At 36.3% G+C, this 23,755-nt stretch overlaps 1 protein-coding gene across 2 annotated transcripts in view; it reads left to right on the top strand.

The window, feature by feature from the left end:
- The window catches only part of LOC131042430 (succinate-semialdehyde dehydrogenase, mitochondrial), a 290,490-nt gene that overhangs the window by 164,588 nt on the left and 102,147 nt on the right, over positions 1-23,755 (top strand). For both annotated transcript variants that reach the window (XR_009105256.2, XM_057975696.2), the window contains exons 16-18: positions 873-973; positions 1,097-1,182; positions 12,504-12,610. Coding sequence is in view for 1 of the 2 variants with exons in the window: in XM_057975696.2 (XP_057831679.2) it covers positions 873-973; positions 1,097-1,182; positions 12,504-12,610 (294 nt within the window). In the remaining variant the exon portion in view is untranslated. The remainder of the gene's footprint in view (positions 1-872; positions 974-1,096; positions 1,183-12,503; positions 12,611-23,755) is intronic.

The following is a 23,755-nucleotide window of genomic DNA, read 5'->3' as shown; positions in this document are numbered from 1 at the left end:
TTTTATGTTGGGTGTATGCATGTGTAGGTATGAATGCTAGTGTACGCATGTACTTGACATACAATGTGTTGTAGGGAAGAGGGATAGGAGGGATTGTAATGTTCTTTTTAAAGGTAGTTGTTTGGGTGTAACTATAAAGTGGTTCCACCATCCAACTATGCATGTCTAATGGGGCCTTAACTCACCCCAACCTAGTAAATTAAAAGGAAGTAGCTAAAGATGTCATTTGTCTGGGAAATTGTGGAGGTTGCTGTTGAACAATAAGTTCTATTAAAAAATAAACTGAAGTCTTCAGGGGCATATTCCTGATTAATAATATCATTTTCAAAACACTTTGAACTGAGGATACATTTTCCAGTATTTCAGTTAATAGAATTAATTTTTCTGAAGAGGTTCCATAAACTGACATGTTTTTGGTTAATTATTTACTTCAACGCACACATTGTGACATCTTATCAATCTCATCAAAAGGAAAATTCTAGTTGCATTGAAAAAAAAAAGAGTTATTACTTAAAAGTGGCAGGAGTTTCTTTTAACACATTGGATTTTTTTATTACTTAAAAGTGGCAGGAGTTTCTTTTAACATGTTGAAATTTTTGTATTTCTTGAAAGTAGCAGGAGTTTCTTTTAACATGTTGAAATTTTTGTATTTCTTGAAAGTAGCAGGAATTTCTTTGAACGCATTGGAATTTTTTTAATTACTTAAAAGTGGCAGGAGTTTCTTTTAACACATTGCTAATTTAATAGATGGATCTTTAATACTTCTTTATGTATAGAGATAGATTACATGCCAAATTTATCATAAACTTGATTGAAAATTTTGTGATTATATTAAAATCAATGATAAGTATTATTTTGTTGCAATGCTAAAGGGAGCAAAGCTATTAGTTGGTGGTAAACAACATAACCTTGGCTACACATTTTATGAGCCTACAGTTCTGGGAGATGCAAATTCTAGCATGCTGATCTCCAGGTAATTGTTGATGAGAAATTTAAGAATGAATTGCTGCATTATATAAATATTGACTGCAATAATTTTTATACTAATACATTTGCCTTATTCCTTGGCTGGTAAAAAAAAATGATTACACCTCAGGGAGGAGGTTTTTGGTCCTGTTGCACCACTTTTCCGTTTCAAGACTGAGGATGAAGCTATCCAAATTGCAAATGATACACAATTTGGTACTATTTCCTTTTGCTGATAATATGAGGCTTTTATCGATATGTTCTTTTATGATTAAACTACATGGAATATTTTTGAAATGTTTTGATGACTAAAATGTTCCTTTTTTAAATCTAAATTAATCAGCATATTCATCTTAGTAATGTTTAATGGATTTGACTTTTTAATTTGAACTTTCACCTGATCAAAATTGCGAGCTTTAGACCTTTTCTTTAATTACATCGACACTTTAACTGAAATACATTTTGGAAAACATTTAAAATTTTCTTCACTAGAATGAAAATGAAAGAAACTCTCATGTGCCTAGTTTAATTAAACAGACAACTTCTCAGGTTATGGTTCAGAAGCTTGCTATAATTGGTGAAAGTGTCAATATGTATGTATGCCTATGAGAGTGAAGCTCTTACATTTTGCAGTTCTAAAATGTAAAATAGACTAATCAAATAAGATGCTTCTACTATCTTCTTGTTTTCTATAGGGATATTAGTTTCTGTTAGACGATGTTGGATTGTTTCTTTAATACTTTTAGATTTGAATAATTGTTTCCACTTTCTCATCATAAATGCTACTAATGTCTCATTGGAACTTGGGGCATATATTAATTTTTATATTCAAGTGAAAACTAAATAACCAACTATAAATACCAGGGAAGAGATTAGAAATTCTATTAGGAGTGAGTCGATAAACAATCTCATGCAAGCCTCTCAATAGACAAGGACCTTTTTTTATATCTACCAATGTTGACGTTTCAGATGTGGATCTAGACACTAGAACCTATAAATTACAATAGACTGATGCACACTTGCAAGCTGTCATCAGAGTTTCATGTTCAGTTTTTTCTTTAAACATTCAACAGACGTGCCCATTATTCACATCTGCTGCCCTTACTATGAGAAGATCAGTCTGTGCAACCTGAAACATAAATTGAAGCATAGATGCAAGACTCAGATTACTCGGTACGAATTTTCCAGCTAAAAACTTGCAGAGAAGCTCTCTGAGTTTTTGGTAAGTTCTTCACATAGACTTGGTGAGTCTATAGCAACAACTTGGTTGCATAGAGAAAAGAGGCCTAGATGCATCAAAAAAGTATCTAAATTTAAGTATACTTTAAGTTATATTTCATTTATATATTGGTAGGATGTTTGAGAGTGGTTTCTGATCTCTAGGAGTTATAACGTATAATGCAAATTCTTGGTTTTAGAAGATCTTATAATTTTTCAGACTTAGTCAAATTTCAGTAATCAGTAGGCTCCTATCAGCATCCTCTCGCTCTCTCTATCTCACTCACTTTATCTGCCCTGGATTCTAGACTTATCTATCTCCCTATCACTCTTCATGTATCCCCTATCTCTACTGCTCTCTATCTCACTCTCTCTTCTCTCCCTAAAGATTATGCCTATCTCTCTACCTCTCTCTCTTTCACACCCTCAGACTCCCGTGAGGGGTGCTTCCCCCAACCTCGTTTTGGTGAGGTGGAGGAGCCACAACAGACCCTCTCGCTCTCTCTATCTCACTCACTTTATCTGCCTTGGATTCTAGACTTATCTCTTTCCCTATCACCCTGTAATGTCCCCTACTTGATTCAAGACAGTTTTAACTGTAATTAATTGATTTCCAATATATTTATAACTTAACTAAATCGATTAAGAGACAAAACTATCTTAACATGAATCCAACCTAGGATGTTCTACCTTTCCTTAAGTCCATCAAGTACTAGCTATCTCACCATACTAAATAATTAATCCTATTTTTGATTTATAAATCATTTACGCATTTATTAATTTTTAATTAATAAATACTTATTATTATCAATCAATTAATAAATACTTTGTTTTGGTGATTTAATAAATATTTATTAATTTACTCATTAATAATTACTTTTTATTATATTAATATTAATATTAACTATAACTATTATTTTAATATTTATTATTATCCAACTTTATGTTATCCCCATTGATCATTCTAATCATATAGATACATAAATAAGTAAATATAGTAATGTGGCAGACAGATCTGACACATAACAGATCTGGTCTGCCATTCTTATGTTCTTATATATTGGCTTTACATATATTTCACTCTTATGCTAATATTATGTAATTTGCCTATCTGGGAATTTCCTTTATTTAACCCTCGATAGGTTCCTCTGATTTGTATACTTAAAATATATGCCTCGATTTAATAAATTGTTGGTATATATGATCTTCTTATAGATTAGTTTTCAGTTTGGTGTATATATATATATCATCTGATTACTTCCACTATCTTCATATAATTCTCTTTCTTATATCATATTCAGTTCTATTATATAAATTATTAAAACCTTATTGCCTAAAGGTATTAATTATTTTTAATGGTTGTAAGGGCAGACAGATCTAACATGCGTCAGAATCTGGTCTGCCACTACATATGATATTAGGAATGACTGTCATACATATTGCAGTCTACAGTAATATTAAATTCTGCATAAACATTATCAAGCTTAATATAGTAAGCATTCTTATTAAAGACCTCTCCATGCATACCATCTAAGCACGTCCCTATGCTTATCTCTAAGGACAAGGATGTTACTGCCTGTAACTTAATAATAATGGTTCTGATCTGATCTGAAACGTATTGATATATGAAATATATATTATGTTCTTTCTCTGATTGTCAATTAGAAAGTTTTAGTAAAGAAGCTTATAGTACTACCTCTAAACCTTATAAGATTGTTAGGAACTCGGCAATTAAGAAGTCTGATATAAATACTAATGGTATGATATAAATCTACCAGGTGTTGCTGCGAACCTATCCTCTTTTAGTACAACTATAATGGATTAGACCAGAAATATAATTTGTTTATGAAGGAGTGACTGGGTTATATATACACAGCCGTTGTTTTCAAAATGTAATCTCTAGGATTGTGTGAATAAACACACATGAAAGATGTCTGTCATTTTTTGATCGTCTTCTTTGTTAGTTAACCGTGTGTTCCTGTTATGTCCTTTGCTTATAGCAATGCTACGGCATCTAGTATATCAATGAAATTAAGCAATGGAACGTCCTTGCTTGAAGCGATTGGCACAGTGTCTGGTTGTCAGTAAATACTTGCACTTCAATGGATGCTCTATCTGATGCACAATCTAGAGTGTATGATTCCTTAGATGCCGTCTCTATACTACTTGCACCAATAAAGCCGATAGGCTAGCCAAAGGATGGGAAGACAAGAGGTAATATTTTATTTTTATTTTTTTCCTCCCCTTCTGAATGAGTGAAGGGGTCCCCTTCTTATATAATGTGTTTGGAATGATGAACCCGTTAGTAAGAGACATGTCCCATGTCCGTTAATACTTTTTTTTATACAACTATTAGTCGCATCCCTTGGGACATCGTTAAGACCTGTAATGGTAACAATTATGTATTTCCTTATTAAATTAATAGTTATGGTAACCATTGTTGACTTACTAATCATAACATAGAACTGATTTATCTATTAACCAAGTCATATATATTAAGCATTACATAGAATCGATTCATATATTAATCGATTCATATTAATTACCTCATAGAATCGAATCATATAATAGTTGATTCATATACATAATACAATGTATATTAATTAGTGAACTAAGTTGACTCGGTCAGTGTAATATATTCAATATATCTATTTTATGTTTTAATGGTAAAACTTCTTTAATAGCTAATATAATATTAATAATTGAAATATGAACGTTACATTAAAATAAAACAATAATAATAAATAATAATCATAACAAATAATAAATATTAATAATCATATATTAAAGGAAAATCGTGAAGTCTCATAAATGAGATGATTTTCCAATATTATTAAATGTTAATTAATAAATGTTTTAATTATCGTCTTTATTTAATCCCATGTCCAAAGAGGGGTTATGACACACTCTTCGTGTATCCTCTGTCTCTACTGCTCTCTATCTCACTCTCTCTTCTCTCCCTAAAGATCTAGACCTATCTCTCTACCTCTCTCTCTTTCACAGCCTCAGACTCCCATGAGGGGTGCTTCCCCCAACCTCGTTTTGGTGAGGTGGAGGAGCCACAACAGACTCCTAGGACTAGACCCTCTAGTTCTACCTCTTCCCTAGTTTTCACTAGAACTGGGGAGAGGAAGATGTAAAATGTTTTGATGTAGTATTTACTTTTAGTTTTACAAAAACAATTTTCTATGTTCATTTTGTTTTAGACTATCGGCCATCAACATTTGACATGAGGATGCCATTCTGTACCCATTTTGCATTTAAATCAATCAAATATAACTAGATTTATCTTGTTTCTTTTATGTACTCATTGGATGCATCTCCTCATTGAGTTTTGCAAAAAAAATGTGTTTCTAATGAAATTTAATAAATTGTTTAAGTTGCCAAGATTTTTGCGGAGTTTTTGCCAAATTTTTGCATAGTCACATTTTCGGGCCTTGCCAAGTTTTTGCTGAGTCCAAATTTTTCAACTATGGATTGAAGCTTTCATTATAGGAAGAGTGAAATGCAAACACAAGGGAAAAGCAATGCAAGCTTACTTAAGGGAAACACAACTATTTGGCTGAAAGCCTCCTAATGCGCTTATGTTAAACCTTCCAAGGAGACTGTTGACGTGTCTAATGTCGTGGAACTACGACTCTATCCGGTCAACGCAGAATAAAATGTACTCGCTGAGTATCCTATCCTCTCTTGAGATAAGGAAATCCCTAATGTTGTTTTTAATTGATCAATGGGGGACGACCTCAAGGTTTCGATTTTCAGGTCTTGACTGCAGGATTGCTCAACACTCGATGTGATTTGCTAGGAGCACAAGGGGTCTTACGTTTTGCAACAAGCTGGTCTGTTGTGATTCTCGAACTGGGAAATAGAAGCAAAAGGGAAGGGTTTAGGAGACCTAAGGACAAGGATGATAACAGTTGATGCAGAGGGTAGACAAATTTCGATAAACCAGTTCTTGTTTTGCTAGAGACACCTTCACAACTAGACAAGAACGGTGCAAGCTCCAAGGGATGAAGGATTTTCAGTCCGGAGACACTCGTTTTATGCATCCAATTCTGGCACAACCTAAGACGAACACCTGTAGTGGAACTAAGCACAGTTTGGGTTCAGACTAACTATGCACGGTGACCTACAATCAACAAACCCCTAATGTTATGAACTAGAAATGCATCAAATACCCCTCTACACTTCACCATTAAAATCCCTACACTCTAAAATTAACTAGCTGAAAGAAACCATACAAACAGACTAAAACAAAGACAATGAACACCATATTTCAATGTTCATATATTTGCTTCAGCTGCCCTTACAACAATTTCTGCAGCATCTCTATGCTATGCCTAAAATCTAACCTATCCTAACTCTTTACAAAAGAAAGGCCTCTCTTTGCCTTTTATAGATTTTACATGTCGAACCGGTGGCTAGGATTGATTGCATCCAAGGGTTGCAACCTGCCTTCTAGAAGCTGGCAGCTTTAACCCATGCCCACTTAATTCTTAGTTATCTATCCAACCACTATCTCAACTGCCTACCACTATTTGGCTTTAATTTAGGTCTATCTGGTAGTTGAACATAACTGACCTGTGTGCCCTCTGTTTTAAAATATCTTGAGTGGGACCCACAGGTAGTTTTACATTTAAAACAATTTCAGTTTTTAGAGCTGAATTTCTGGAATTAAATCCAGCTGTGCATTTCTCGAGAATGCATAGACTTGCAACATTTAGAGTGTTCTTTGGTCCCAGTGGTGGACTTTAGCTTATTGTTCAGTGACACGCTTCCCAATGCATGGTTCCGATCTCGTGCTTTTGCACTGTGTTCCTACATCTTTCAGCGCCCGGCTTTGTCGTTTCAGGCTTTCGCCTAGTTCTTCCGGACGATGCCTTTGACCTGCGAACAATCAATTTTAACTCGCATTAATCATTTGAAAAATTAATTAATTTGACAAATATTAAATTTGACTTTCAACGATGTCAGGCTCCTTCGTTTTGGTGAAGTTCAGGTTTGAGAAGCTCTTTGTGAGATGTATCTTTTAAATGCTTCTCGAACGCTTTACCTAAAATGTGAGATTTTGGCTTTCCATTTTAACGCCATCCTTGTGAAATTTCGTGTGATTTCACCTTTTAATCACCTAAGTCCTGGAATTTCGGGAATACTGGAGGCTTTGAAAGATTTACCTCTTAAGTTTTAACCTTCCTTTTGGCAATTTCGGGTTGAACAGGTGAAATTCAAGGTTTATTTAAAATCGCAATGTTTGCCTACTCAATTTTCAGGCCGTAGAGGCCTTTGGCAAGATTTTGAATTCCAGTTAAAACGTCCTTAATGAATTTCGGGCCCTTTGGCCGAAATGTGAGATCTGCCTTGGGAATTTGATTTTCGGCTTAGATGAAGATTTTGAGAGTTTAAGTCATTTCAAAATGGCTCCCTTTGTTATTTTTGGCATATTAGCCGATTTTCTCTTCATTCTACTTTCGGGTCAAATGGCCTCTGTGTTTCTCAGCCCTAGAGGTTATTTTGCGAGCTTTAATGAATTTCGGCCCTAAACCCTGAAATGAGCGATTTTCACTTAATGGCTTGGTTTTCGGCCGAAAGGCTTCTTTTGCGAGATTAGGTTGTTTGAATGATTTTTGGCTCAAAGCGTACATGTGAGCTTTCCTTTGCCTTCTAATTTTTCGGCTTAAAGGCCGAATTTGTGAATTTTGGCCTTTGGAGCCATTTTGCGAGATTGGATTTTTATCTTTTTCGGCACATTGACCCGAAATGTGCGACTTAGTTTTGGTGTTCGACCCCGTGGATGAAGTTCGGGATTTTTAATAAAATCGCGCGATTTCGGCATTTCAATTCATTTTGTGAGCTTCTTCACTTCGCGTTTTTAAGTCTTTTTGTGAGATCTTCACAGTTTCGGCTTCAAAGTTCATTTTGTGCGAATCTAGTGTTTTTCGGCTCCTTGACTCATTTCGTGAGCTTTTGAATGAATTGCGTGTTTGGAATTCTAAAGGCTTTGTTGACAGCTTTAAGTGATTTGCAGCTGATGAAGACTTTGTGTGATTTTATGAGTTTCTATGTATAAGGTTATTTTGAAAGGTTTTGAGTCTTTTCGGCTTTGTGAAACTTCGCGAGATTGGCCATTTTCGGCCAAAAGACCTCTATTGCGTGATTTTCATATTGCATTAAAATGCCTTTGTTTTGGATTTTGGGGTAACTGAAGGTTTTGCGAGATTCTCTCCTTCTCCTTACACTTCGGCCCTCTTTACCAATTTGTGAACTTTTGGAACTTTCATTTTGGCCTTCTAGGTTATATTAACTTCATTTAAATTCCCCCTCAATTGATGGACTTCGGGCTTTGGGAGGCATTTGTAGAGGTCAGGTTTGAGAGTTTTAATCTTGCAATTCGGGTAATTAGGCCGATTTTGAAGTTTTACGACCAAACTTGGGATTCAAACTGAGGATACGTGAACTTATTTCTTCCATTGGGGCAGACAAACACATAACATGAGGGTCCCCTGCAAAGCAAAGGGGCGAGGTGTGCATAACTCACAACAGAGACCACCAGCCAGCTTTGGCAAAGTCTGAATTTATTGATACCTGTCATCTTGCATTGATACATAAATTGCTCAAAAGGGCTTTATGCCAAATGGCGCAACACTTGCCCCTGCCAACTCTAGCCAGCATTTGGCATTATTCACATAAAAATTTTATGAATACCACCAATGCGAAAACTGTGAATACAAATAAACCATGAAAATATGTTTAGATTTTAATTTTATGTGCAAGTACAACTTCAATTTTAGCATAAAATCCATGGCAGACTATGGGTAAGAGGTCAAGATACAAGAGTTCTGTGCATTAAGGCCAAAAAAGTTTCATGTCATTGTCAGTTTTGCAGGAGGGACATGTTCAAGAGGACCTGTCTAACTACTACAATGTACTGCCATCTTGCAACCAATGTTTCTTCGAGTTTCTAGTATGGCGGGATTTATTTCTGGGAAGGGCAAAAAACTGGATTATGGGGATAGCAGGGGATGGTGACCAAAATGTATATAAAATAATGTTTGAAAGCAAATTGCGACAAATACCAGAAAATATAAAAAACAAAACAAGAATACATAATTCAAACAAACTGAAAGAAGCTGGAATAAATAGCATCCATGACCTAGCATACATAGGACTGGAAGTCCAAGAGTAAAATTCAAATACAGTATTGTAATTTAAAATCATACCAATGACCATCTGTGGCAATGAAAATGAATAATAATGAGAATTGAATAATTGGTTATAACCTCTAAATCTGAAGCTACAACTTGTACATGGAAATTCAAACTGCCAGAATGACAGTACTTAGCTGAACTGTAATCATCATATGGAAATCCTTTATGTTGCTTTTTGTCATTGTAACTATTGGACTCATTTGGACTTGGCAGTAGGACTTCAATTAATAGTTGCTGCACACCTTGGTTCTCATTAACCTATTTAGGTCCCTTGGGATCTTTGTCTAAGTATTTCTCTTAGCATAGTGGATAAAAATTTTGTAGACCATTTTGTCTCAACATAGAGGAAGTAGAAATGTGTGAAAGCAGGCAAATGGTACTTGTTTGCAGCAATGAAAATCTGCCATATAGCTGTTACTATTTTATCAAGTATCATTGTGCCATAGTGATATGTGAAGTCTTGTAGCATTGTTGACAAGTAGATTTGGTCTATAGATGCCAAATGTTTTTAGCATCCTCCACACTATATTGAAATATCCCCTGCGATAGATAGACTGAATGTGCAAGGAATATTTGGTTGTCAACTGCATGTTATGCAGTTTATTTAATTTGCGTGTTATGCTGATTTGTTGTCTCAGAATTTTCAGACTTGTGTAGGAGTTATCAATCACATATTCCAATTAATGAATAATTACAAATGACTTCTAATGGATAGAATTATTGCCTAGGATGATGATGGAACTAGTTTATAAAGCCATTACATTCATAAACATATTCCTACAGCTTGCTGTCATTTCATCATACATTTGCCATGAAACCTTCAGACATTCATAAACAATTGAAATGCAACCTTATTTCTCCTTTATTTCAAAAGATAATGATCAAATAAGTTCATACAATATTCTCACAATTGACCAATCTTCTAACGTACACTTCTCAGAAATTCTGAGGACATTAGACAGCCATGAACATTAACCGATTATCTGAAAAGTACATGAAAAATGGTGCCAAAAGAACCTGAAGGGAATCACCTAGCTGGATAATTGAAGAAGCAAGCAATATCATGAATTATGAAGCCTCCAATGAACTAAATCGTCCTCCTCTCCAAATCGCCCCTGCTGCTGTTATTAGAGTCTGATTAATATTGATTTCCAGCATCAAACTCCTCTCCTCATCTCCTAAAATGATCTCTGTCATATCCCAATCAAATCGCCATTACTAAATGATAAGTTCGATGCCAAGAATGGGGACTAAGAGCAAAATCATGGGGATGCATCAGACTGGTACGACTTGTTCCTCAGACCTGATTTGGACACTGATTTATTCTTATTGCTCCTTCAAAATACTCCTAAAAGGATCGCCTTATGCTTCCAAGGCTAGCGCTGTCCTCCAATGTTCACCTTGATGCTTCAACTAGGAGATACTAGCAAAATCGAGTGTATGAAGGATGAAGTTCGATTTCTCTCAGACCTGCAATAAGGGCAGCTATCTCCCAATTTCCTCCTTCAAATGATTTCCAAATAAATCGCCTTTCTCCTCTAATGAAAATCGATGCACTTAGGACATTCAAAATGATAAGCTGAAAACACCATGAAACCCCAACCACCATGAAAATGCAACAAGCTCAATAGGCACAATATGGAAGACTGAGTTATCTCCCACTCTCAGCTGCAACCCCTTAGAAGATCTTTCACCTCCTCAGTTATGCAAATCATAGGGAGTTTTCGTTCCCAAATGATTAGTCTGCAAAAACCCTTGGCTCCACAAGTCTACACAAGAGAAGATATCCAAACAACCAATGATGAACAATGAACCAACCTCCTCTATTTATTCTTTTCTCCTCCAATCAATTGGTTCCTTCTAGAAGATTCTTCTCATACACTTTATTATTTTTTTACACATTAATTAATTTAATTGCACTTTAGAATATTAATAATTTAATACATTATAATTAAAGTGCACACGTCTTGTCATATGTGTAATCTCCTTATTACACCATAAAATCAAGTAGACATAAAATGTGAAGCCACAAATCACTGCCGAGTTGACCCCCTAATCAATCTCCTTGGCCTACGAGGGTCAAATGATAGGCCAATCCCACGAATGTCAGCAAACTAAGGAGCAGGGCACATTACATATATAGTTTCTTGAGGGCCTTCCTAAAGCCCTTCACTTCCCCATCATCACTAGTAATGACTTGCCTATGCCTCTCCATGAAATATCTGGGATTCATTGCATATTCAGCCATGTTTAAAGGGGTGATGTGATGAATATGGCCATGATGGAATGGCAGTGTGAGCTCTCTATCATAAATCACTAGCTTTCATATGACCAAACCTGCTATCGATGCACTCATTAGATCTCTTCAAGCTTGAGATTGTAGGTACTTTTAGAGTGGGAAAAGTGAACTACTACGAAAGGATAGCTATCCCTCGACAGCTCAACTTCCTACAATACACTTAGATAAACCAAAAGTAATTATCATGAACACAAAGCAAAAATAAATTGCGAGGACTTAGGAAACAGAAAGTGCAGGTAATAGAGGTCTCCCTGACAGTCAGGGTACACGTCTCCTTGTAACTATGATGTAGACCAATGATTCATTGACATGATTTTTTAAATCAATTTGTGCGTTTTGAAGTAGGAGTGTGTTTTTAGTGTGTCAAGATATTTGTTTTTTTCTTCGGGATTCAACTGTATAGTTTTTTAGTAAATCTTTATTGACCCATAGTTCATCAATTTATGCATTCCTTTTTTTTTATTGATAATGCTACCACCATGCTCTATAAATGGAGAAAATATAAAGCCAAATTCTTCTAGCAAAGAAATTTTAACATTTTGTTAAAATTATGATTGGCATGTAAGCTCTCAATTTTTTTGCTTTGCTTTTATAAGACATATCATTCACATGTATCCTTAAGTTCAAATTTAGTCTGAGGTGATAATTTGTTAGAAGGATATGTAGTCCCTTAAACCCCTTTCCTTAAAATGCATATTGATGTGACATATTAAAATTTTATAGTTGTGATTCTTAAATTAACAATTATCACTTTGAAAATGAAGAGTATGGAAATGTGAAGATGTTACTCATTTCTTATTTTCAACATTTTGCAGGACTAGCTTCATATTTATTCACAGAAAATGTGTCACAAGCTTGGCGTGTGGCAGAAGCTTTAGAATATGGATTGGTTGGTATCAATGAGGGGATCATATCAACTGAGGTAAATTTTCTAAATGAGAAGTTTCAAATATTGAAGAATCTTGTTGCTTGTTCATCTCTTGATACTTTGTCATTGTAGAAATATATTTTATTATTATTAGGAAAAATATTATTGTATTTCCAAGGAAAATGTCCTTGTTCAATTTTTTTTAGTAAAGCCATATTTTAGTAAAATATTGACGTGTATATGTATATATACATATATTTTACATCAGACTAAACTATTTATAAGACAAAGTATTAATGGATGAACTCATGCTTAGGACTCATAAGAGGAAAGCACATACTTTTGTCAGACGTGCATTCCCTTATTAAGAATTTAAGACACTTTTGTTAGACACATGTTACAATTTCTTAATTAAATGTTTAAATTAATAAAAAGAAAGCACACATTTTAAATGAACTTTTATTTATAAAAGATGCTGAAATCACAGTGAATCTCTTTTAAATCAAGATACATATTTGAAGCTATAGAAAAATAGCTTGTGAAAACATGAAATGATGTTGGTTGACAGTCAAATGATTATTGATAAGTTTATTTTGACGATAAGGAAATTAAACAAATGTTGAACATTTTATTGTAAATGAAATTGAAATGGAGACAAGTTAAATAAATATAATCAAAGTTATCAGTTCGGGTTCTGATATGGAGGCTCAATAACATAATTTCATGGACTTTTGGAATAATATTAAATATTTTAATATAATTACTAGTAAATTATTAAACTATAATGTATAATAAATAATATATATTTATATATATTAATAATAAATATATTTGGACATAAGCAAGGCTTATGATTGGGTTGACTGGAGATCTTGATAAAAAAATAAAGGAAAAACTGGGATTTTGCAAAGATTGGCTGAATCGAGTTTTTTAGTGCATGTGAAGCCACTACTTCTTAGTAATAATTAATGGTGCTCTCATAGGTGTTTTTGTACCATCAAGAAGTTTAAGGCAAGGGGACCCACTATTCCCTTTTTTATTTTGATGGCAAGGGTCAATAGGCTTGCTAGCAAAAATCACAAAAGGTGTCAATGCTAGTAAAAATCACAAAAGGTGTCAATGCTATAACTCACTAACAATTTGTAGACAATGTAGTCCTTTTGGGGAAGCCACACTTGGTGAGGCAAATCAAAGGAAGAGCATCTTCTCTACCTTTTTCAACGCCTTGGGACAAATCGTAAACACTTGTAAATTTGATATATTTTTCTTCAATGGTCGATCAAGAGCTTGGCAACTAATCACCAACGTGTTGGGATTAAAAAATGGTAGGCTGCCAAACAAACATTTGGGGAGTGCCCCTATTTGTTGATACAAACAAATTAGTCTTGTGGGACCCCCTAGTGGATCTGTGCAAAAATAGAATTTTCTTATGGTAGGGAAACAATGAGCATAGATGCTTCCCTTTGATTGCTTGGGATTTTGTATGTGAACCAAAGATAGATGGTGGGGCATGATTACACGACAACAAAATATAGAATATGGCTCTTGCTGCTAAGTTGGTATGTGGTATGTATTCCAAATCTAATATGCACTAGGCAAAGACCGTACAAAAAAAACACCTAGATAGCGTTGATCCTAAGAAATTGCTAATTGTGGTTAACACCCAAAGAGATTTTCGCATATGAATTGTGGTTAACAAACTCTAATTCCATTGCTGGTCATAGCACATATGTGAGCTTTCACTTGATTATATGAGCGCCTATATCCATTGTGCCATTGACTTCAAGGTCAAAGAAAACCTCCGTCTCTAGGAAGTTGCTTAATTATCATAACATATATCCATAGAGGTGATGGTTGATCAATTTTCAATGGCGTATCTGTCCCTAGGTCCATTGAACTAGAACTTTTACCTTTTTTTTTTTTGGATTACTATTATAAGGAGAATGAAAATAAAAAAGAAAAGAAAATGTAACCTTAGGATACATGAACTGAGAAAAAATAAAAAGCAAACAAAACAAGAACAACAATACAGCCCTACAATACATTTAAGTATAATAAAAATGGTTAAAAATTACAAAATAAAACATTCAACATGTTTTTATAAGCACTCGAAAGCTTGGAAAAGAATTTGAGAAAAAGTCAGAAAAAAACTTGGAAAACTTGGAAAGAACTCAAAACAAACTTATCTTTGATTGATAAATTTCATTTGTTGAAACTGGTTGTATCCCTTAGCACTTAACAAGTACACTTTAAACCTTCACAATCCTTCACCACTAAGAAAAAAATCAGCAAGCTTGAAGAATGAAAAATGGTAAGTTGGAATGTTAGCATATGTTTTGTGTTTATGAAATGAAGGCTTTTGAGGCATGTTAGGTTGAATCAAGGTTTTAAATCTCAATTTTAGTTGTTTTTTACGAAAAAGTCTTTTAATAAAAGATTTTTTTTAATTGTTGTGGGTCCTTGCTAGGTTCACCTAGGGAATGGCTTGGGCAGTCTAGGGGTGTGCTTGAGATGTACTCGAGGGTACTTGGGCTTCCTAGATCGTGCCATGGACAAAACCAAGCTAGACCTAGGTGGGGACCCTTATATTGACTCACTAGGGCCAAATACAAAGCCCATACTCAATGAATACAACTTATTAGCATTTTGTCAGTCCTATTTGTTGTGCTTATTGCACACACACCCCGTTTGTTTGTAATAGGACCCTCATTTTTGTGTAGTCTGCTGGTGAAAGAGAGAGCCCCACTTGTGAAAGCCAACTGCAATCCCGAAATGCCCATGCAAAACAAAGAGGTCAGAGTGAATGCATAGGGCGAAAACGAAAATCGCAGAGGCCGAAGTTCAGCATTTTGTTGCCCATAGTTGTGCATTTCATCTTATTTTCGCTTTGAAATTATCAGAGTAAATCCTGAGAAAGGGGGGTTCAAATATTTCAAGGTACAATATGAAATTCGCATGACTTGTAAAAGCCCCTATTTTTGCCAATAAAATCTCGAAATGCTCAGGTGAATGGTGAATGCAGTGTCTCCTTGTTTCCCTATGAAAATGCCAAAAACCGAAGCACTTAGGGCATGAATCAAAGCCGAAGTTCACATCTTAAAATGTCGAGTATCCTCCTTGCAGAGCAACGCGATTCCAACCTCGGTATTTCTTATGGCAAAGCAAATCGTTTTTATTTCTCTTGAATCCTTTCATTCGTCGAAATATTGCCGAATTTTGGCTTTGATCAAACTTGATAGCATTTCAAATAATCCTAAAAGGAGGTGAAAAGATGAAATGAAAGATTTTAATGATGTCCACGAGACTAAACAGTCTATGGGACCAAGATGAACACCCTAAATTATCTTCAGATTCCTTTCAATGTCCGATCTCCTACTGCTGATTTTGACGAGAAGGCTCTCTGTCTGGTTAATCTTGTCTTCCTCAAATAACTGGTGTATGTTGTCCATTTTTTTACTATGTTTGTATTGGGTACGAATATCCTCATAGGCAAAGCATTCCATTATGTAGTACCATTCCGTTTCCACTGCCTCCTTGTTGCAAAACGTGTAAACTCTTTCTTCCCAAGTTTCCTTGGGTATTTTCCACCTACCGGTCTCATATCTAAGATGATGTGACCCTGTCCTTAGTTGTGCAACCAACAACCTCTCTTTTCCTTTGAAACGAGGGAAAGTGGGCATGGCTGAAAAATGGGAAAGCCCAAATCAACAATCGTTTTTCAAACAAGAAATAGGGATTAGGGGCCCCACAGGAATACTTACATATTGTAAGTTGGAATTGCAGAGGATATCCATGGAGAAAAGGACCTAGATTGGGGCCCATACCAAAAGGAAAAGACATTATCATTCTTACAGAAACGCATGAACATGATGGTTGCAAAGTTCCAGATTTCGAAGGATATAAAAAAGTATCAGTATGGAACAAAGGAAGCAATACAGACAAAAGTCAAGGGGGGGTTACGGTTCTAATAGATGAGAAGTGGCATGGAATAGTAAGAGTTGAAAAGAAGATGCAGATAAACAATACATATGGCTGCAAATCATAGAAAATAGGGTAACTTTTAGATTGGCTGCCTGCTACTTTGCTCCGAAAAATTCTCAGTTTTATAGGAAAAGGAATTTAGATAACGAAGATCCATGTGCTTCATTAAAAAATGATATCTCTATTTTTAGCACACTTGGAGACATTGTGCTAATGGGTGACTTTAATGCAATAACAACTAATAATCAGTCCCTCCAGTTGAACAATCAAGAAAGAGGGGAAAACGACCCTCTGTGGTCGGAGGAAGGTGGTGGTCATTGGGAAAGAACTTCACAAGATGGTATTGGCAATGTAAATCATTTTGGGGCAGAATTATTGGGGCTTTGTAGTTTGTTTGACATGGTTATATGCAATGGCATAAGAGTTTGGTCAAGGTTAGGGGGTATCACGTGCAAAACTCATAATGGTCAAAGTGTGGTAGATTATGTGATTTGCTCCCAAAGTTTTATATCTAGAGTGCTGGAGTTTGATTTTGGGGACATCCCTATTGAGATGAAATCTGATCATTTACCTCTTCGTGTTAAACTAAGCATTTCTTCAAGCAGTCAACACAATAAAGGAGCTCAAGACATGCAAAAGAAGATCCTTCCCAAGGGTAAAGTCATCATAAATCAAGAGAATAGAGAAATCTTTAGCACTGCCCTTAAGCAACATTTCAATTATCTAACTAAGAACATAGAGGATAAAGCAATCGATGGGGTGAGTGTCCACATTCATAGCAGTTTGCTAATCCCGATAATTCATAAGACTCTAATTGCATGCAAAAGGTCTCACCCCAAGCAGGGGGTTGCAAACACTTTTCCAGCAAATCCGTGTTATGATGAAGAATGTAAAGCAACCAAGAGATCGCTAAAAGACAGTGGAATGGACAAGGAACACAAGAAAAAATATGAAAAATTGGTGCAGTCTATAAAAGCAGAATTTGTAAATGAAAGAAGGAAAGAACTAATCTCTCTTGGGAAACATGATCCCAAAGGTTTTTGGAAGGAATTGCAGGAAAAGATAAAGAAAATTGAAAACAATATCGCAGATGCCAAATGGTTAGAGTATGCTAGGCTCCTTTATGAACGGATTCATGAGAAGAACCTCTCACCTGTGGTTAACACATCCATGGATCTTTTCATGGTTGATGATATTAAGCAGGGAATAAAAAATTTAGCGAGTGGTAAAGCACAAAACATCGATGGCTTACAGGCTGAATTTTTAAAATGGGGGAGCGAAACTCTTGCCTCTCACATAAAAAGAATTTTCAATGATGTCAATCAAGTTGGTTTTCCAAAGGAGTGGACAACCAGTGTGGTTATCCCGCTCTTCAAAAGTGGGGATATTAATGATCCATCTAACTATCGCACAATTATGGTTAATCCCCTCTTTGGCAAGCTCTTTGGGAGCATGATAGAACGAAGGATCAGCAATTGGGCAGAAAATGAAGGAAAAAGGGCAAAAGGACAAGCTGGCTTTATGTCTAGACATTCTACTATTGACCACTGCATCACCCTTAGACACTTGATAGAAATTTTTTGGGATAGTCAAGGTGAAGAAGCTTATTGCTGTTTTGTAGACTTTAAGAAAGCTTTTGACATGGTACCTAGAGACAAACTATGGCATAGAATGGAAGAATTAGGTGTTCTAGATGACTATAGAGCGGCTGTCCATAGGCTATATGAGAAGGTTAGTGTGAAAATCAGAACATGTGAAGGTATGTCAGAATGCTTTGGTGGTGACATTGGAGTTAAGCAAGGTTGCCCTCTATCTCCTACACTCTTTGGTCTTTCTATTGATAAGTTGGAAGCGTGGTTAAACAAAACAAATTGAGATGGTATTCATTTGGTAGTTATGTGGTGAAACTACTCCTATATGCAGATGATCTTATCCTAATCTCAAAAACAACTCATGGGTTGAGAGAACATCTGAAAGCCTTAGAACACTTTTGTCAGGAGGTTGGGATGCAAGTGAACATCTCCAAGACCAAAATCATGATTTTCTCACTATTGTAGAAAAGATAATCAAATTACCTTTATCTTTGAAGACAACCCACTAGAAACTGTAAAAGAATGCAATTATCTTGGGATTGACTTCCACTATAAGCTCAATTGGGAGACTTGTAGAACAAAAAGGATATAAGGAGGTTGGAAAGCCTCATACTTACTCCAAAGTATGTGCAGAAAAGGTGAGCTTTGGGATTGGAAGACCAAGAAAATTCTTTTTGGTTTGCTAGTTAGACCGGTTGTCCTTTATGGTTGTGAAGTGTGGGGAAGCAGCATGTCAAACTGCTGTTGGAGACAACTAGAAAGAATCCGAAAGCATCTAATAACCAACAATCTCAAAGTTTAATCCATAGTTCCATATGAAATCCTTTTGGCTGAAGCAGGAACTTTCCCATTGGAGGCATCGGCAATAATTCGGCTAATAAGCTATTTAAAGAAGGTTGAAAACATGGATAACCATCGCTGGCCCAAAATGGTTATGGAAGGGGTGCTAAGTTGGAAAAAAAGTGGATGAAGCAGAACAACAAATGGATGAACAAGTGGGGCGTCAATTTGCAAGAATGTCCTAACACTAATGATGGAATAAAAAGTTATGTTATTGATAAATTTAGGACTGCCATGTGGACAAATTAGATTGGGCGGAAAAAAACATACTATATCAAAGAGTTTAACCCAACAAAAGATCATGGTGAAAAAACATATCTAGGGCCAGCTATTAAAGGGAAAGCGAGGTTGTTGTTTGCACAATTGAGGACGGGATCACATCATCTTAGATGTGAAACCGGTAGGTGGAAGATGCCCAAAGAAACTTGGGAAGAAAGAGTTTGCATTTTCTGCAATAAGGGAGCAGTGGAAACGGAATGGCATTTCATCTTGGAATGCACGACTTATGAGGATATTCGTAATCAGTACAAAGATAGTTTGAAGGTTGACAACATGCATCAACTTTTTGAAGAAGATAGGATTAATCAGACAGCCAACCTACTAGTTAAGATTAATAGCAAGAGATCCGACATAGAGCAGAGTTTCAAGAGAAATTAAAGTTGGATACCTTGGTCCCATAGACTGTTTAGTCTCGTGGATGTCATTAAAATCTTTCTTTCATTCAGATTGTAGGGGTTTTTTCAAGCAATTAAAAGTTATTAGCAATTCCAATGATAAAGTAGTAGAGACAAACACTCGGGTTGACAGTATGCAATACAAAGAAGCCAAAGAAAGGCAAGTTAGAGCAGCAAACTTAATCATTCAAGGGGTGAAGGACTATGGGAGAAATGAACGCACTCTTGAGCTGGTTAGCGATTTCTTAAAAGACAAGTTGAGTTGGCAAGGGCAAATATGCCAGGCATGGAGAGTGGGTAAGCTTAGTGCTGAAAGAGCAAGACCCATTAGAATCATCTTGTCAAACCTATGGGACAAGGAAGTCTTTCTAAATAAGAAACAACTTCTAAGGGGCTCTCGCTATTTTTTAGATGAAGATTGAACTATCAGGCAACTAGAAGAGAGGAGGGTGGAAATGTCAATAGTTAGAGTAGCTAGAGATGAGGACAAAAAAGTTTGGCTATACAAAGGCAAAGCAATTATTACCTCTGTAATGTTCCCTGACCGTACTGGCGAGGGAGGCAAGGGTGTACGGTGGTGTTGGAGCAGGACCGTACGTGGGTGTGAGGCAAGGCCGTACAGGGTGTTGAGCAAAGGCTGTATGGTAGTATGAGGCATGGTCGTACGGTGTTGAGCAGAGGCCGTACGGTGGATGTGAGACTGGGCCATACGGTTGTCAAGAGAGGGTCGTATGGTAGTGTCAAGAAGGTCGTACGGTAGTGTGAGGCTGGGTCGTATGGTTGTGTGGGAAGCAGGTCGTACGGTGGTGAGGAGAGAGTGTGACCGTACAGTGAAGGAAGGGGGGGTATGGTGGACTTCAACCTGTGAAGGGGTTGGTCTCTCGCAAGCGTATCAAGTAATGAATTCCAAATATTAGGAATCCTTTATGCATGTAAATCAGATTAACAAATATGCAACTGGAGAAAGTAAACAATGATGATATTCAAGATTTGCCAGATCCGGAACAAGTACACAAAACAAAATAGGGTGAGGGGTGAATCTCACCGAAACTGCAAATACGAAATAGGGAGGGTCTTTCACCTCCAAAACGGGGGATACCAGAACTCCAACAGGAATTCGCACGATAGAGAAAAAATACCAAAATTCGCATACAACACAAATGACAGACTCGGCCATAAATATGGGCTCCGGGAACTTTCCCGAAGGGTTACAAACGGGCCGACACGACCAAACTAAGACTTGACTAATCTAATTAAATAAAGGGCCCGAAAGATGTGTTATTAAATTTGGGCCTTACAATAAAGTATTTAAATTTATTATTTAATTATATCGGGGACATCACAACCTCTTTTGGGCCTCATTTCAAAGTAGAACAACAAGTTTGTAGTAAGGAAGTGGCAGCAAATTCTTTAGTAGAAAGTGTACCAGCAAATCAATATGGGCTAATGAGGAGCTAGACTCATCTTTGAGCCTTACATGTCAACACAAATAGCAATCAAGTCCTACCCAAGTTTTCCTAAGTTTAGTTTGTTGGAATTGTAGAGGTTACCCGTGGAGACGTAGACCTGGGTTAGGGCCTATTGCGGAAGATCGAGACATTATTTGTCTCATTGAAACTCATGAGCATGAAGGGTGACATCTTTGAAGGGTATCATGATTTTAGTGAAGGAAAAAGAAGGCCATTTGATTCAGCTTGAAAGAGAAGACACAAATAAACAATTCATTTGGCTCAAAATCGAAGAAAATGGTAATCTCATTCGTATTGCAGCATGCTACTTTGCTCCGCAAGTTTCAAAACCTTACAAGAATAGTCGCCTTGACCACAAGGATCCTTTTGCAGCTTTAAAAAAGGATATAGCAAAATATTCTCAACTTGGTGAAGTTCTTTTGGTGGGGGATTTTAATGCTAGGACAACAAGTGAACAAGCCAACATTCCTTGTTTTGAAGAAGATTGCAATCCCATGTGACTCATAGAAGAAAGTTTTCATCAGTGGACAAGGGTCTCATAAGACATTAAAGGTTAGAATGTTTTTGGAGAGCAGCTGCTTACTTTGTGTGGGTCTTTCAATTTAGTCATTTGAAATGGTTTGGCTAGATGGGAGAGGTCTGACAATTTCACTTGTAATACATATAATGGTGCAAGTGTAGTGGATTATGCCATTTGCTCACATAGCTTGTGTGACAAAATGGAGGAAGTTTTGACTAGTGAACAACTCTGGGATTTAAATTATGATCATAAACTGTTTTATTTAAGATTCTCTTGGATTGAAAACGTGCAGCTTGGGAAGAATTTCACGTGTATTCCGCAATCTCCTCTAAAGGGCATAATTTTGTTAACTCAAAAAAATTGTAACACCTTCCAAATAGCGCTTGAAAGAGTTGTCAAGAAGGAGAACATTCCTATTCATGGGCTTCGTAGTCATGAGCTTATAAATATAATCCATGGAGCACTTGCAGAATGTAAAAGAGCTAATAATAGAAAAGCGCAAACAAATTGCTTTCCGTTCAATGCTTGGTTTGATGAAGAATGCAAAAAGGCAAGGAGAACTTTGAAGGAGAAAGGAGAAATAATAAACGTATTAATCTCAAAGTTTATAAGCAGATTTTAAGAAAGAAAAAAGTTGATTTCATGGTCATAACGAGAGAAGCGTTAATCTTCCTTGGAAAAAGGAACCCCAAACTTTTTTGGAAGGAGCTTCAATCGAAGAAGAGGCAAGCTGAAAACACTATTACTTCATCTCAATGGCTCGATTATGCAAAGCAGCTTTATGAGTAGGATTCACAGGTTGCCTCCACCCCTTTGGTCAACACCACCATTAAGCTTTTCACTGTTCAAGAGATCAAAATGGGTATCAAGAAGTTAGGTGTTGGTAAAGTAAAATACTTAGTTGAACTTCAAGCGGAGTATCTAAAGTGGGGTATGGATATTCTTGCGCCTCACATCACAAAACTTTCAAGAGCATCATTCAACAAGGGTTCCTGTTGTGCTTATTGCACACACACCCCTGTTTCAGGGGACCCTCGTCATTTTTGAAGTTTGCTTGATTTGCGTGAGAGAATGAGGAAGGGAGGGACCAGTCCAAAGTCACTTCTGCTAGCATCCTCTATAAGTCATCAAAATCCTGGGATGGGGTTGCATTTTTAGTTGATGCAATCAAACACGTAAGGAACCCTGACAAACAATGACAACGATAAGAAAAATAGGAATGTTTGACAAGGATGAAGAAGAAACAAAAATCTCGTCAAAGTCGCAAATCGTGAATGGCAAATAAACCCAAGGTTTGTTGAAGTTGTATCAAGATTCACGAACTCGGAGCCGCTCAAGGCAAAGTTCAGACAAAAGTTCAGCATTTTGCAATAAAATGCGTTTTTATGATCTTGTTAATTCCTCTCAAATCGCCTTGCAAAGCCGAATAACATTGCAACTTCTCTCAAGACCTCTCAAAATGCCGAGAAAAGCCCCTACGTTGCGTCCAAAAGCCATCACTTTGAGTAGGCCAAAATACACCCCGAACTCGCATTTTCCTCTATAGGCCCGAGTCAAAACAAACCAAAATCGCGAAGTTCAAAATTGTGTCAAATGCTCGAAATGAACCCTAATCATGGCGTGATGATCTTTCTTTATTGCCGGACATCGATAGTTTTGTCGGCCTTCGACTCTCAAAATCGTGCATTTTCCTTCATTTGGCCGAAAACTTAATAGATCAAAATCATGCAATTCGCCCTATTTGCTCGAAAAAGTGAAAAGGAGGGGTAAATTCGCATAAAGAGCTCTTAGGCTGAAAAGGCTTCAACAAATCATATTCATGCGAAATCTCCAAAAGGGCCGAAAAGGAGGTAAAGCGCACAAAAAGAAGAATAAGCCAAAAATGATCAATGGATTCAAATTGCACGTAATGACTCATTAGGCTGAAAATCATAAAGTCCAAGTTCACAAAATCGGCTCATAGGCCGAAAAACTTAAAAGTTAGCAAAAAGGTTCATTTAGCCGAAATTACATAATAGCCTAAGGTTCGCATAATAAGCCCATGAACCGAAAATGAGAAAGGAAGATTGAAGTTCGCTTAGTTTGCCTTAGTAAGGCCGAAAATCAAACATCAAGTTCGCACA

Source organism: Cryptomeria japonica, chromosome 1 (genome assembly GCF_030272615.1).
Source record: "Cryptomeria japonica chromosome 1, Sugi_1.0, whole genome shotgun sequence".
Taxonomy (NCBI): domain Eukaryota; kingdom Viridiplantae; phylum Streptophyta; class Pinopsida; order Cupressales; family Cupressaceae; genus Cryptomeria; species Cryptomeria japonica.
The sequence above is the reverse complement of the archived record's forward strand: the minus strand, read 5'-3'. Positions and strand labels throughout refer to the sequence as shown.